General features: G+C 49.7%; 1 protein-coding gene across 1 annotated transcript in view; it reads left to right on the top strand.

Moving 5' to 3' along the window:
* LOC129382502 (uncharacterized) overlaps positions 1-13,924 on the top strand; it is a 122,243-nt gene that overhangs the window by 44,530 nt on the left and 63,789 nt on the right. Inside the window, exons 14-16 of the mRNA XM_055066555.2 lie at positions 7,521-7,547; positions 10,825-10,860; positions 11,427-11,462. Of these exons, the coding sequence (XP_054922530.1) occupies positions 7,521-7,547; positions 10,825-10,860; positions 11,427-11,462 (99 nt within the window). The remainder of the gene's footprint in view (positions 1-7,520; positions 7,548-10,824; positions 10,861-11,426; positions 11,463-13,924) is intronic.

Here is a 13,924-nt window from a genome sequence, read left to right as displayed (position 1 = left end):
GGAGGCGCAAAAAACACATGAAATTGTACAAACCATACTCTTATGAAAACCAAATTCTCACAAATAAAAAGCAAGCACGACGCACACGCTGAATAGCTGTCAAAATGTGGAAAATAGTATGGCGTTATTAACAATGACATTAAAAAGTAAAAGCATCTGAAGGCGCTACATTCTATCAAGCAGAAGATTGCACTTGCGACCATTATAGTGGATTATACAGTCCCTGTGGTATATAGCCGTCGTATGTGCCCGTCGTATATACCAGTCGTATATACTGAGCCGGTAATCGACGACCTAAACTGGCCAGAGACAATTCCAGCGCCGCGAAAGGATCATCGCCAGGATCCGTGGCTGAAAAGTGGATGGTGCGGCTGCTGCGTAGCTCCCTGGTGAGGTTTCAAGGAACGTCGTCCTCCACTAAAATGTTACGCGGAAATTCGGATATTATCTATGCCTAAACTATCTGCACGGTATATTTACAAGAAGCGCAAGCACTGGCCAAAATATGCCAGACCACCTAAACACAAGGCGTATCATCAGCCAGAGGCCTCTTCTCTCCCTTGTTCAACTCTGACAAACCAATATATTGCGCAATACTATGCTCTAAAAGCTAGCAGGGAACAGGAGCTTTATAGATGGGCAAGAAGTTCCATATTCACGCAATCGCCTTTCTTCAGGCCCGAAACTACGCGAGCTGTAGGCCAATAGGCCGGAAGCGTAGAATAGTTGAACGAAACACGAAAAAAAATTATGGCTGTCGAATAAGGTAACCGTAGCGCGGCAGAAATACGTTGATTGGCAGATGTTTCAGTACCAAAGGAAAGACACCTTCGGAAGCCTGCATTTATAAAGGGAAGGGAAAAGAATCGCTTCTTATATCAACATTGTTTTCCAGGGTGAATATTTAGTGGAGATAGCGACTGAACTCCTTTATCTCATGCGTTTTTTTACGAACCGCCAGGGTTACCTTTCAAGAGGGAATAAGTGGTTACAGTTCTAGCACGCTTTACTCCGTGGTGCAAATATATTAAACTGACAACGCGGTTTGTACACGGTGAAACACAAAATGTGCGAAAAATATGTCACGAAGACAACTAACAGTTTAACAATAAGCGCCACAGCTGATATAAAAGGAACACATATGTCGCAGCATGCAAAAAAGGAACATAAACCACAAAGTAGAGTTCTACAAGGTAGTTCAGCACTACGTGACGCGAGGACGAGGCCTTGTCAGAGGGATGCCACGCTGCCCTCGCAAAGCGCGATATGGATTGCTTGACTCATCAGAGACGTCAGGAGAATAGCTGTGTTCAGCTGACCAAGAAATGCAGCACTGCTTGGCCAAACAGCTGTTCGTAAGCTTGGGTGCTTAGCCAGGTCGCTGACGTTCCGCATACGTGAGCAATCGTGAGCACACCTGAGCATTCATGGCCGCCATTTGACAATCTTTATTGAAGATAATTGTCCGGATGCCTCTGCCGTTGTGTACTGCGTTTGCAGGTGTATGACAACACGTGTAGGCTAAACAGGTGTGAAGATGCCAATGCTTTGTCGCCGTTCCTGTTGTCGTAAAATGCCTATACTTCGGCCCTGTGACACCATGGAACCTGACGAACAATCGTATGCCCATGTACCCTGTGCTATTAGTCGTCTTGTGTTTCGCATAAACATAGACAAAACATCCGCTTAGCTTCAGAAATTTTCTGCCTGGCCACAAACTGGACAGGAGCTGATTGCCTATCGCGGTGGCAAGACGTGTCGCTCAAAAATAGCGTGGATATATCCCCGGTGATTCGATCTGATACTCTGCATTGCGGCTTTAGCCACAGGAGAAAGGCGCAGGTGCACTGACAGTTTCATCTGGTGCGCTTAACATTTACAATTTTTGACGTATCCCTCAACAATAATCGTCATCTATTTGCCTTGTAAGGAAGAAGTGCGCCGTGCCGAGCTCCGCAGCCGGATCGCCAGCGCTACTGAAGTGGGGCTCGGGCTAGACGCTGTTCCTGGTGTGTGACTGGCTAAGCCTACGCTGCTGCGTCTTCTTGTCCGCGTCCTTCGTGTCGTCCACGGCCGTGTCGGACTTCTTTGCCATAATTGGTGGAGGTTTGCTGGGTCTCCTGCAATCCTGGAATTGCGCAGCCGGACTCTCCCTGCCATCATGACCACCGAAAGCGCCACGAGCTTACCACCACCTGCTCCCCAGTATACCGTATGCCCCGGCACGTTCCGCCAGCGGGACCCTCCTATCTTCAGCGGCACTGACGACCATGACGTTGATGACTGGCTCTCATCATACGAACGCGTCAGTCGGAACAACAAATGGGATGACATTACTAAATTGACCACCGTCCCTTTCTACCTCACCGGAATTGCCCACTTGTGGTTTCGGAACCACGAAAGTGAAGTCCCAAGCTGGACGATGTTTAAGACAAAGTTCAGCGAGGTCTTCGGCCGCCCTGCTGTTCAAAAGCTTCGTGCCGAACAGCGTCTGTAGTCGCGCTCTCAGCAGCCTGGTGAGAACTTTACCAGCTACATCGAAGATGTCATCGATCTCTGTAAACGCGTCGATGCATCCATGACTGAGTGCAATAAAATCAAGCATATTATGAAGGGTATCGACGAGGACGCGTTTCAGATGCTCATCTCAAAGAGCCCCTCTACTGTTGCCCAAGTTATTGAACTGTGCCAAAGCTATGACGAGCTCCGCCGTCAACGCCTCCTCACCCGCCGTCCTGTTCCCCATCAGGAATCGTTGTCCGGCTTGACCTCTCCTTTTCCTGATGCCACCCTCCTCTCGCAAATCAAGGCTTTCGTCCGGGAAGAAGTTGCTCGCCAGCTCTCCCTCATCTCCAATCCACCGGAGTCAAGTTCGTCCCTTAGTCCGACCCTACGACACGTTATAGAAGAACAAGTGTCCGAGGCCCTTCCTCTGGAACGGGTGCCTCAACTCACCGCCCCATTGACTTACGCCGACGCCGTCGCACGACCACGACCACCGACCTTCCGGGCTCCGCCTCCAATGCCTAGCCCTGTTTTTACCCCCACGCCGCCACGATCTCCAGTCCATCGAGTAATGAATCCCTGGCGTACAGCGGACAATCGGCCCATCTGCTATTCGTGTGGTATTCCCGGTCACGTTGCACGCCTGTGCCGCCGCCGTCCACTTCATCCACGTGACGACCCACGCACAGCCGCGTACGACCATCCGTTGCCTTACGCTCCTGAACGCGATTTACCCCTTCCCCGCCAAAGCCTTCGTCAAGTTTCTGACCGCCGTTCTCCTTCTCCTCGTCGTCGCTCGCCCTCCCCGATGCGTCGACGTCCCTCTCCTGCTGACACGGAAAACTAAGTGGCGCAGTTCCTGAGGCAAGAACTGCGTCATCGCCGCAACGCTTAAGCCCTCTTCTTTCGCCGCCTAACGTTATTGATGTCGCTGTTGAAGGTGTCTCTGTGCTTGCCCTCATTGACACAGGTGCCGCCATATCTGTAATTGCCGAAAAACTTTGCCGCTCAATACGAAAAGTCACGACGCCTTTCTTCGGTCCTTTACTCCGCACGGCCACAGCACAGCACGTCCAGCCGGTGGCTGCGTGTACCGCCAGACTTGAAATTCAAGGTGTGCTCTACACAGTCGAGTTCGTCGTTCTTCCCCACTGTTCCCACGATATTATTTTAGGTTGGGACTTTCTCTCCCGTCACCAAGCTGTTATTGATTGCTCCCGTGCAGAAGTCGCCTTCTCTTCGCTTGGCAATGCCATATTTGATGACGTTTCGCTTTCCTGCACCAAGTTGTCCCTCACTGACGACATCCTAATACCTCCACACGCATCCGTTCTGGCATCTGTATCCTGTTCCGTTGCCTCCGACGCCACCGTACTCTTTATACCTTCAACTGCTTTCGTTCATCGCCACCTCTCACCACTCCCAACTGCGCTGCTTGGCCTTCAAGCTGGCGCGACTCACCTTCCTGTATACAATTACTTCCCGTTCCCGATTACGTTGCTTCGCGGTGAATCTCTCGGCACTGTGGAGCCTTACGACACGATTACCACGTTGCAACTTCCTATTGGATCGTCAGAAGTCAGCACCCTCTACTGTAGTCCCGTGACTGCCACATCGCCTGAGGACGTTTTCAACCATGTCATCGACAACGCCTTAAACCCCAAGCAACGCCATGACCTTCTTCGTCTCCTCGAGAAATTTCGTCCTGCTTTTGACAGCCATACCACTTCTCTGGGCCGAACGACGACTGTATGTCACCGGATTGACACCGGTTCTCACTCACCGCTACGGCAGCGACCATACCGCGTATCGTCGACCGAACGGCGCGTCATTGACGAGCAAGTAGGTGACATGCTAAAGCGTGGCGTCATTGAACCATCCGACAGCCCATGGGCATCGCCAGTAGTCTTAGTTAAAAAGAAAGATGGCTCGATCCGCTTTTGTGTAGATTACCGTCGCCTAAACAAAATAACCCGAAAGGATGTTTATCCATTGCCGCGGATCGACGACGCCCTAGACTGCTTACAAGGCGCAGAGTTCTTTTCCTCCCTCGATCTGCGCTCTGGTTATTGGCAGGTGCCTATGGCTGCAGACGATAAGCCTAAAACTGCTTTCATCACACCAGATGGCCTATACGAATTTCGTGTGATGCCATTCGGACTTTGCAACGCGCCCGCGACTTTTGAGCGGATGATGGACACTATTCTCCGAGGCCTCAAATGGAACACGTGCCTGTGTTATTTGGATGATGTAGTAGTGTTTGCACCCGATTTTCCTACTCACCTTCATCGCTTGGAGCAGGTTTTACGCTGTCTCAGTGACGCTGGCCTCCAACTAAACCTGAAGAAATGCCACTTTGGCGCACGCAAGCTGACAATTCTCGGACATGTCGTGTCGAAGGACGGCGTTCTCCCTGATGCCGCTAAGCTCCGTGCTGTTACAGAATTCCCGAGGCCAACGTCACTAAAAGACTTGCGCAGTTTCATTGGCCTCTGCTCGTATTTCCGCCGCTTTATTCGAAATTTCGCTTCGATTATGGCACCACTGACAGAGCTTCTTCGAGGAGACCCCAATCTTTCCTCATGGTCCCCGGCTTGCGATCATGCCTTTGCGACGCTACGTCGCCTCCTCACAACACCACCGATACTACGCCATTTCGACCCAACTGCTCCCACAGAACTCCATACGGATGCTAGCGGTGTTGGTCTTGGCGCTGTGCTCGCCCAGCGAAAGCCCGGCTGCCAAGAATATGTTGTTGCTTACGCGAGCCGCACTCTGACGAAAGCTGAAGCCAACTATTCCGTCACGGAAAAAGAATGTCTCGCGATCATCTGGGCCATCACAAAATTTCGCCCATACCTGTACGGCCGGCCCTTCGATGTCGTTACCGATCACCACGCACTTTGCTGGTTGTCGTCTCTCAAGGATCCTTGCGGCCGCCTAGCCCGGTGGGCACTGAGGCTCCAAGAGTACGATATCCGGGTTGTCTACCGCTCAGGCAAGAAGCACGCCGATGCCGATGCTCTTTCGCGCTCGCCTGTCCACGCCGACATTGTCAGTGTGTCCGTCCTAGACGACCCACTTCTCCCATTCGCTTCTGTCGACATGGCTTTGGAGCAGCGCAAGGACTCCTGGATTTCATCTTTGATTGATTACATCTCTAATTCACCTATACGCCCACCATCCCGAGCGTTACGCCGACAAGCTTCGCACTTCGCCATCCGCGACGGAATTGTCTATCGCCGTAACTACAGTTCCGACGGCCGCAAATGGCTGCTTGTAATACCTCGGCAGCTCCGCACTGATGTATGCGCCGCTTTCCACGCCGACCCTCAGTGCGCGCACGCTGGTCTCTTCAAGACCTACACCAGACTACGTCATAGGTTTTATTGGCGTGGTATGTACACATTTGTGCAAAAGTACATTCGCTCTTGCACAGAATGTCAACGCCGGAAGCCTGATCATTGCCGCCCTTCTGGACCAATGCAACCTTTGCCGTGCCCTTCGCGACCCTTTGACCGGGTTGGGATAGACCTCTACGGGCCTCTGCCATACACAGCTGCTGGCAATCGCTGGGTCATTGTAGCTGTAGACCATCTCACGAGGTATGCAGAAACGGCCGCTCTGCCAGCCGCGACGGCTCGTGACGTTGCCTCCTTTCTCCTTCAACGCTTCGTTCTACGTCACGGCGCTCCCCGCGAACTCCTGAGCGACCGTGGCCGCGTCTTTCTCGCCGATGTCATTCAAGAACTTCTCGCTGAATGCCGCATTATTCATCGCTGTACCACCGCATATCACCCGCAAACAAACGGATTGACAGAGCGCTTTAACCGAACTCTTGGCGACATGCTTTCGATGTATGTCGCCTCCAACCACACCAACTGGGACCTCATCCTTCCCTATGTCACGTACGCCTACAACACGGCACCCCAGTCAACGACGGGCTTTTCTCCCTTCTTTCTTCTATATGGCCGCGAACCATCATTTCCCATTGACACTATTCTCCCTTACCGTCCCGACTTATCAGAAGGTACACCGGTTTCCGAAGCCGCCCGGTATGCAGAAGAATGTCGGCAACTAGCTCGCTCCCTTACAACACAAGAACAAGCGCTACAGAAATTTCGTCATGACGACGGGCGCCCCCACCACCAGTTTTCGCCTGACGCTCTTGTTTGGTTGTGGGTGCCTCCTACTTCGACACAAGGTGTCTCTTCCAAGTTTTTATCCCGATATCATGGACCTTACCGGGTTCTACGCCAAACTTCTCCGGTGAACTACGTTATCGAACCTCTGACGCCCCCTACGGACCTGCGTCGCCGAGGCCGTGAAATTGTGCACGCAGATCGGCTCAAGCCGTATCACGAGCCCTTCGTCCTCACGACGCCTTAGGCCTTCTTTGCAGCTCCGTCTTCAGCGAGGGGGGAAGTTGTAAGGAAGAAGAAGTGCGCCGTGCCGAGCTCCGCAGCCGGATCGCCAGCGCTACTGAAGTGGGGCTCGGGCTAGACGCTGTTCCTGGTGTGTGACTGGCTAAGCCTACGCTGCTGCGTCTTCTTGTCCGCGTCCTTCGTGTCGTCCACGGCCGTGTCGGACTTCTTTGCCATAGCCTCACCTCCTTTAACATTCGGCGCTAATTATATTTATCAGTATACTACTCTGCGCGACTACATTGAAGTGAGGACTGCGCCTATGCTATATAACCACTGGAAGCCTTGCGTACTTCAGTTAGCGGTATATGACGTATATTCTTAGCGAAGATGAGATCAATGGACGTAAAATTTTCTGTGTGACCGTCTCTGCCGCGCATTGGGAGAAACTCTTCTCAGCAGTACACACATTACAAAGCGTGTATAAACTGTATAGGTGGATGGAGGCGCGTGCGTTTAGTGTGTTGAATCTGGAGGCGTAAGCAGGATTAATTCTATCTTGGTGTTGTCTGTGTGATCCAATGCGCGCTGGAGGTTTGTCATAATATGAATGCATTTAAGGCTTAAACGAGGTATTTTTTTGTTCTGCAGCGACGACAGCTGTGGCTCCAAAGCCAGGTGGGTGGACTTCATTGAACCTGTTGAATGCGTTGGCTTGTATATCCTTCATCATCCATGAACGTAGAAAGGTCGAGCGACTGGCCCACAACTGTTTACGAGTTTTGCGACTTTTCGGGTGTACGCGTAGTGGTTTAGAAGTGCGTTCACGCCATTCATTGAAATGTGGTGGTAACGGTGAATGTAATCTGGCACTCCCTGACAAATTACTAGTGATCTTTTGAACATGGTAGGCGCAGTCAATGCCCCAGATTAGTGGAGAGCTTTATTTTCACGTGCTTTGCTTTCGTGCACAGCACTCTCGGTAGGGAAGCAATATTTGCTCTGCAAGCATTCGGGTTATTGTGGCGGTTAAGGGAAGTGTGATTATCATTTGGCCTCAAGATGTTTTGACGTTCAAGGGGACTGCTTTGCCTTGTGCGGCGAGTATTACCACTTGCGCAGTAAGTTTGGCAGCTTGTCAATGAAGCCGTTGACGCCACAGTCACAGCATTTTCCCTTAATTGTATGTGGTGGAGAGGGACTGGAAGGGCACGTATTATATGCAACATACAGTCACAAACAGTGGCGAAAAAAAAAAAGACATTAACCTCGGCCTAAATGTCATATAGAGGAGCAGGTCTCATCAAGATGTAGTAACCCACCTTGGTTGGAGGCTTAGTGGCTAGGGCGTTCTACTAAGCACGAGTCTGGGAGCATGAAATCCCAGCCACGGTGGCCAAACGTTTACCGTGCACTGAGTTCACGTGAATGAACCGAGGTGGTCTACATAAATTATTTCGGAGTCCCCCAGTACAGCGTGCCTCATAATGACATCATGATTTGGGACGTAACACCCCAGGATGTTTTTTTTTTTTTTTTGATGTGACAAATTAGTGGGACATATATCCGCCAAGACTAGGCGTCATACATGGTGATACACACAAAGCAGCCCAGGTTGGGTTGTTTAAAAGTTAGCAAATTTTGGCAAATCAAATGTATGATTGCTGTTACAATATTACAGCACATGCACGCCCACAAAAAGTAATTAGCTGATGAGGGGCAGGTTCGGTTGATTACTCTATAGACATACCCGTAAAAGCCACGGGAACTCGCTCATTTAGGAGCCGAGCACGAGCCGGGTTGAGAATGTCGAATATGTGGGCGTCTGGCCAAATGTTTTTCGCTGCGGCTGAGAAACTCGCATTTTCGCCCAATATACAATGCATGCAATGCGCAAACTACACGAAGTAAACATTCGCTTACTGAATTAGCATCGTATCGACCACGCGCAGGCAAACCAAAATGCAGACTTCGGGAAGCGTGGCAGCAGCGGCGTGCGAAGCGACCTTCGGGCTGCCTATTGGCTTCAACAGAATCTGAGCGGCGAGAATACAGCGCCCACGCAGCTATGAGCCATCGGACCACCTATACTGTCCGCATAGAACAATTTCAAGGGGCGCGCGGTCGCCAGCCGCTGCGCAATACTTACCAGCCACCAAACTAGGACGCCCCCCTTCCCGTCCGTCTCCTCCCACCGATGCCTTGTGGGCGAAGGAAGATAGGCGCTTTCTTCCCGTTTTCCTCCCTCACGCATGTGAGCTTGAGCTGAGATCGCTAGCTCACCTTTGCACATAGAGCATAATGTGTGTGGCGACGATGCTATCGGTCAGGACTTTACGCGCAACATCACGCCGACGGCGACGCAAAAGTTAGCGTGGAGTATCCGCATAGCTGCGATCGCAATAAAAAGGCTGGCGTGTGTGCATCAAGTTCACACTGGATAAAGATGGTTGGCGGAACTAGTTCTGCAGCAGTTTTGCGTCGATGCGGTATCATAGGCTTTTGCCCAGACGCTGCCTGTTTCAGTCACGAAAAAACAAGTGTGCAAATCGCGCGAACCCGGGCGAATGAAATATAAACCACTAGCGCGACAGACTCTGAGGTTGGCTCATGCTGGTCTCGCTTATCTGTAGCGAGCATGCTGCACGCTTCGATTCGCTACTGTAAACATCTGTGTGCTCTATCACATTATCGAAGCTGCATAATCAGCGGCTCGCGCTATAGTAGCACCGGCATAGTACACTCAAAATTCTCTATACCCCGTGCCACTATGAACGACGTTCGAGCACCTAGGTGCACTTGTGCGATAAGCGTCAAGATATGCGTTGCGGGCGTAACTCTACGGCTGGAAGCGTGACGCCCGCAGCAGAGCGTGACGCCCACAAGATGGAGGGCAAACGGCGTTCAGTTCGAAATCTCAGATCTTTCCACGGTGCGTAGCGAAGTAATGCGCAGCACACGCGATCTTTAGCGCGCATTGTTTGCACTGCGTTCGTCAGTTCAAAATGGCCACCCCTCGTGAGGGGCACCTTAAACGCGAAGAAAAGTGTCGTAGGCGGTGCGAACAAGGGGAGATTTCAACGTAATGTGGAAGCGCGTCAAGCTCGTATGTTGGATACCGTCGGTTTCACATTTCTATACGCAGCATAGAAATGCTGCGTATAGCATTTGCACATGCTATGTGCTCATGCGTTCTTAGTCATCTAAGCACATGTGCATTGTCAAAGGTGTGCCACCAGCGACTCGTCTCAATAACGCTGACGTAGTACCGCTTGTCGGCAATAATATATGCGGTTGTGTTATGTACGAGCTTTCTTCAGTGAGCACGCATACTACACTTCTGATGAAAAGCATATTTCATTCGCACGGTACTGACTACTACAACGGCAACCACGTTGTTGGGTTCGACCACCCAACAAGCGGGGCGAAAAAAGAAAACGCAGACAGTAAAAGCGTACAAGTCATCGAAATAAATCGGGCAACCATTTTCAGAAAAACAAATTAAAGCAACAGACCTGACTGAATATACTAGGAAACAGAAAATACCCTATAAACATAGTTCTGGAGCAGTTTTCCTTTAGTGCTGTGTCATAGCGTTCTGTAGAGTTGCAGCACAACGTTCCTACCACGAAGAAAGCCGTCCTAGGCGGTGATAATAAGGGGCGTATAAAACATAATACTCAATCCCTCCTCTATTGGATAGCGCCTGTCACACTTATATATAGGCAGCATGGTGTATACATTGTTTGGCTTTGGTAGGCATCTGAGCACTCCTCGTTGTCGAAGGTGTGGCATCAGGGTGTCGTATTACTAGCTCCAGCGTAGCAAAACTGGCAGCTTGTCGGCAATATCATCATGTGCAGCTGTTCTGTACGTTTTATAGGTTTCATATTCGTTATTCTTTAGGGCATATTAAACGCCCAACTCTGATGCATGGCATATTTTCTTCCAACAGTTCCGCTGACAACAAGCAGGCCGCCATCACCACCCTGTAAGTGCGATTGTTTTTCTTGTGGTGCAGTACATACGGTGGTTCCGAAGGCCAAGGAGGGTTGAAAAATGAATCTATTCGACATGTGTACAAGTGGTACAAACAGAGCCAGCATTGGCCGATAAAGAACAATTCATAGAAACAAACCTGGTTGAAAATATTTGCAAGCTAAAATTACCCCATAGGAACTATCTCTGGACCAGTTTTCTTTCAATACTGAATCGGAGCGTTCGGTAGGGCAGCAGTTATGTATTTATCGCGAAGAAAGCCGTCCTAGACGGTGACAATAAGAGGAAATTCCAACAAAATCCGCATGCCCTCGTATGTTAGATCGCGCCTGTCGTACTTGTTTATAGTCAGCATTTTGCGTACGTTGATTGGCTCTGGTCGGCACCTTAGCTATCCTGATTGTCGAAGGTGTGGCGTAAGTGGCTTGAATTACTAGCCTTAGCGTAGTACACTTGGCAGCTTGTCGGCAATGTTAGTAATGGGTGCAGCTGTTATTCGATATTATTTAGGGCACGTAAAAGCCCAACTCTGATGCATGGTACATTTTCTTCCAACAGCTCCGCCGACAACAAGCAGGCCGCTACCGCCACCCTGTAAGTGTTTTGTATTGTTTTTTTTTGTGCAGTATATTCGGCGGTTCCGAAGACAAAGGTGGGTTGAAAAATGAGAATCTGGTCAAGATGTGTACAAGTGAGGCAAATAAAGCAAGAATTAGCCGACAAAGAACAATATATAGAAACAAACCTTGTTGAATATATATCTAAGCAAAAATTACGCCATAGGAAATAGCTCTGGAGCAGTTTTCATACAATACGGAATCATCGGGTTCTGTAGAGTAGCAGCTTCATATTTTTATCACCAAAAAAGGCGTTTTAGACGATGACAATAACAGGCGATTCCAACATAATCCGCATACCCCGTATGTTGGATCGCTCCTGTGACACTTGTCTACATTGAGCAACTTGTCTACATTGAGCATTGTGCATACGTGGATTGGCTCTGGTCAGCATCGGAGCACTCCTCATTGTCGAAGTGGGTGGCTTTTATTACGAGCTCTACATAGTAGTACACTTATCAGCTTGTCTCCAATATTAGTAATGTGTGTAGCTAGTTTCTAGGTTTCATATTCGATATTCTTTAGGGCACGTTAACGCCCAATTCTGATGCATGGTACATTTTCTTTCAACAGCAGCGCCTACAACAACCGGGCTGCCGCCACCGCTCCGTAAGTGTCTTTCTTGTTTTTTGGTGCAGTAGCTACGGCTGTTCAGAAGACCAAAAATGGTTGCTGAAAACTGAGAATCTGGTCAACATGTGTGCAAGTCGTACAAATAAAGCAAGCATTAGCCGACAAAGAACAATTTATAGAAACAAACCTGGTTGAAAATGTCTGGAAGCAAAAGTTAACCCCATAGCAACTAGCTCATGGAGCAGTTTTCATTCAATACTGACATTGCGTTCTGTAGGGCAGCAGCTTCATGTTTTTATCACGAAGAAAGCCGTCCTAGACGGTGACAATAAGAAACGATTCCAACATAATCCGAATGCCCTCTTGTTGGATCGCGCCTGTCACAATTGTCAACAGTCAGCATTGTGCATACGTTGATTGGCTCAGGTAGGCATCGGAGCACTCCTCATTGTCGAAGGTGTAACGTGAGTGGCTTGCATTACGAGCTCTACACCGTAGTACACTTGTCAGCTTGTCTGCAATATTAGTAATGTGTGCAGCTGTTCTCTAGGGCACGTAAACTCCCAACTCTGATCCATGGTACATTTTCTTTCAACAGCAGCGCCTACAACAACCAGGCCCCCACCACCGTCCCGTAAGTGTCTTGATTTTCTTGTATTTTGGTGCAGTAGCTACGGCGGTTCCGAAGACAAAGAAGGGGTGCTGAAAACTGAGAATCTGGTCAACATGTGTGCAAGTCCTACAAATAAAGAAAGCATTAGCCTACAAGCAATTTATGAGAAACATACCGGGTTGAAAATGTTTGAACGCAAAAATTACCCCATAGCAAATACCTATGCAGCTGTTTTCTTTCAATACTGAATCATAGCGTTCTGTAGGACAGCAGCTTCTTATCACCAACAAAGCCGTCCGAGACGGTTACTATAAGCAGATTCCAACAAAATCCTTATTGCCCCGTACGTTAGATCGCGCCTGTCACACTTGTGTACAGTCAGCATTGGGCATACGTGGATTGGCTAAGGTCGGCATCGGAGCACTCCTCATTGTCGAAGGTGTAACGTTAGTGGCTTGTATTGCGAGCTCTACACCGTAATACACTTGTCAGCTTGGGCCCTAGAGCCTAAAACTATTACAATATGTTTTTATTCCAATCTCCTGACGTCAAATTTGCGCAACCGCGAACGCAAGCACCGGGCGCTCACGCGCAGGGTTGTCTGAACAGACCAATCAAACGCTCTCCTCCTTCATAGGTCACTTTTGTTTGCTTGGAAAACGAATAACCTTGCCTACACCTAGCGGTTTGCGTCATCTGATTGGCCGACAAGAGGCGAGGAGCATGCTCAAGGGGAGAAGTATTCGATAGGGCCGAGCCACTGCACTGAAAGTCGATAACCGGATTAAGAGGGTGGTGCTCGCGTCTGCGATTGGTCAGCTTTCCCTTAATTGCGGTGGCTGGTCGAAAATCGCGGCGGTGGCATGCAGCGGAAGCTTAAGAACGACGCTAAAACGGATACTTACTTAGCAAAGAGGAGCTAGCAGAATGAAGTCGTAAATGGCCAGAAAGTGCTCGGAAACGTTACAGTCGCGCAAGCCAGCGCCTGAGCGATCGAGGGCAGGCATCTCTTATTCCTTTCGGAACGGGGAGCTTGCCGCTATTCAGAAGAAAATTCAATTTTGTTCGGCACATTATTGCATCTTTAATGCGTACAGGTCACTGACGCGGTGAGTTCTGCGGTTTTGTGACGTCGCGTGACAGGCAGGTGAAGTGGGTGCAGCCCGAAAACTTTCGACCAATAGCCGGGGGCTAGTGGGGAAAAGTCGTCGAATCAGAAACAACAATTTTTCTCTTTTTTTTTGTCATATCAT

The sequence above is a fragment of the Dermacentor andersoni genome, chromosome 6 (assembly GCF_023375885.2).
Source record: "Dermacentor andersoni chromosome 6, qqDerAnde1_hic_scaffold, whole genome shotgun sequence".
NCBI classification, from domain to species: Eukaryota; Metazoa; Arthropoda; class Arachnida; order Ixodida; family Ixodidae; genus Dermacentor; species Dermacentor andersoni.
This window is presented reverse-complemented; position numbering and strand designations above follow the sequence as displayed.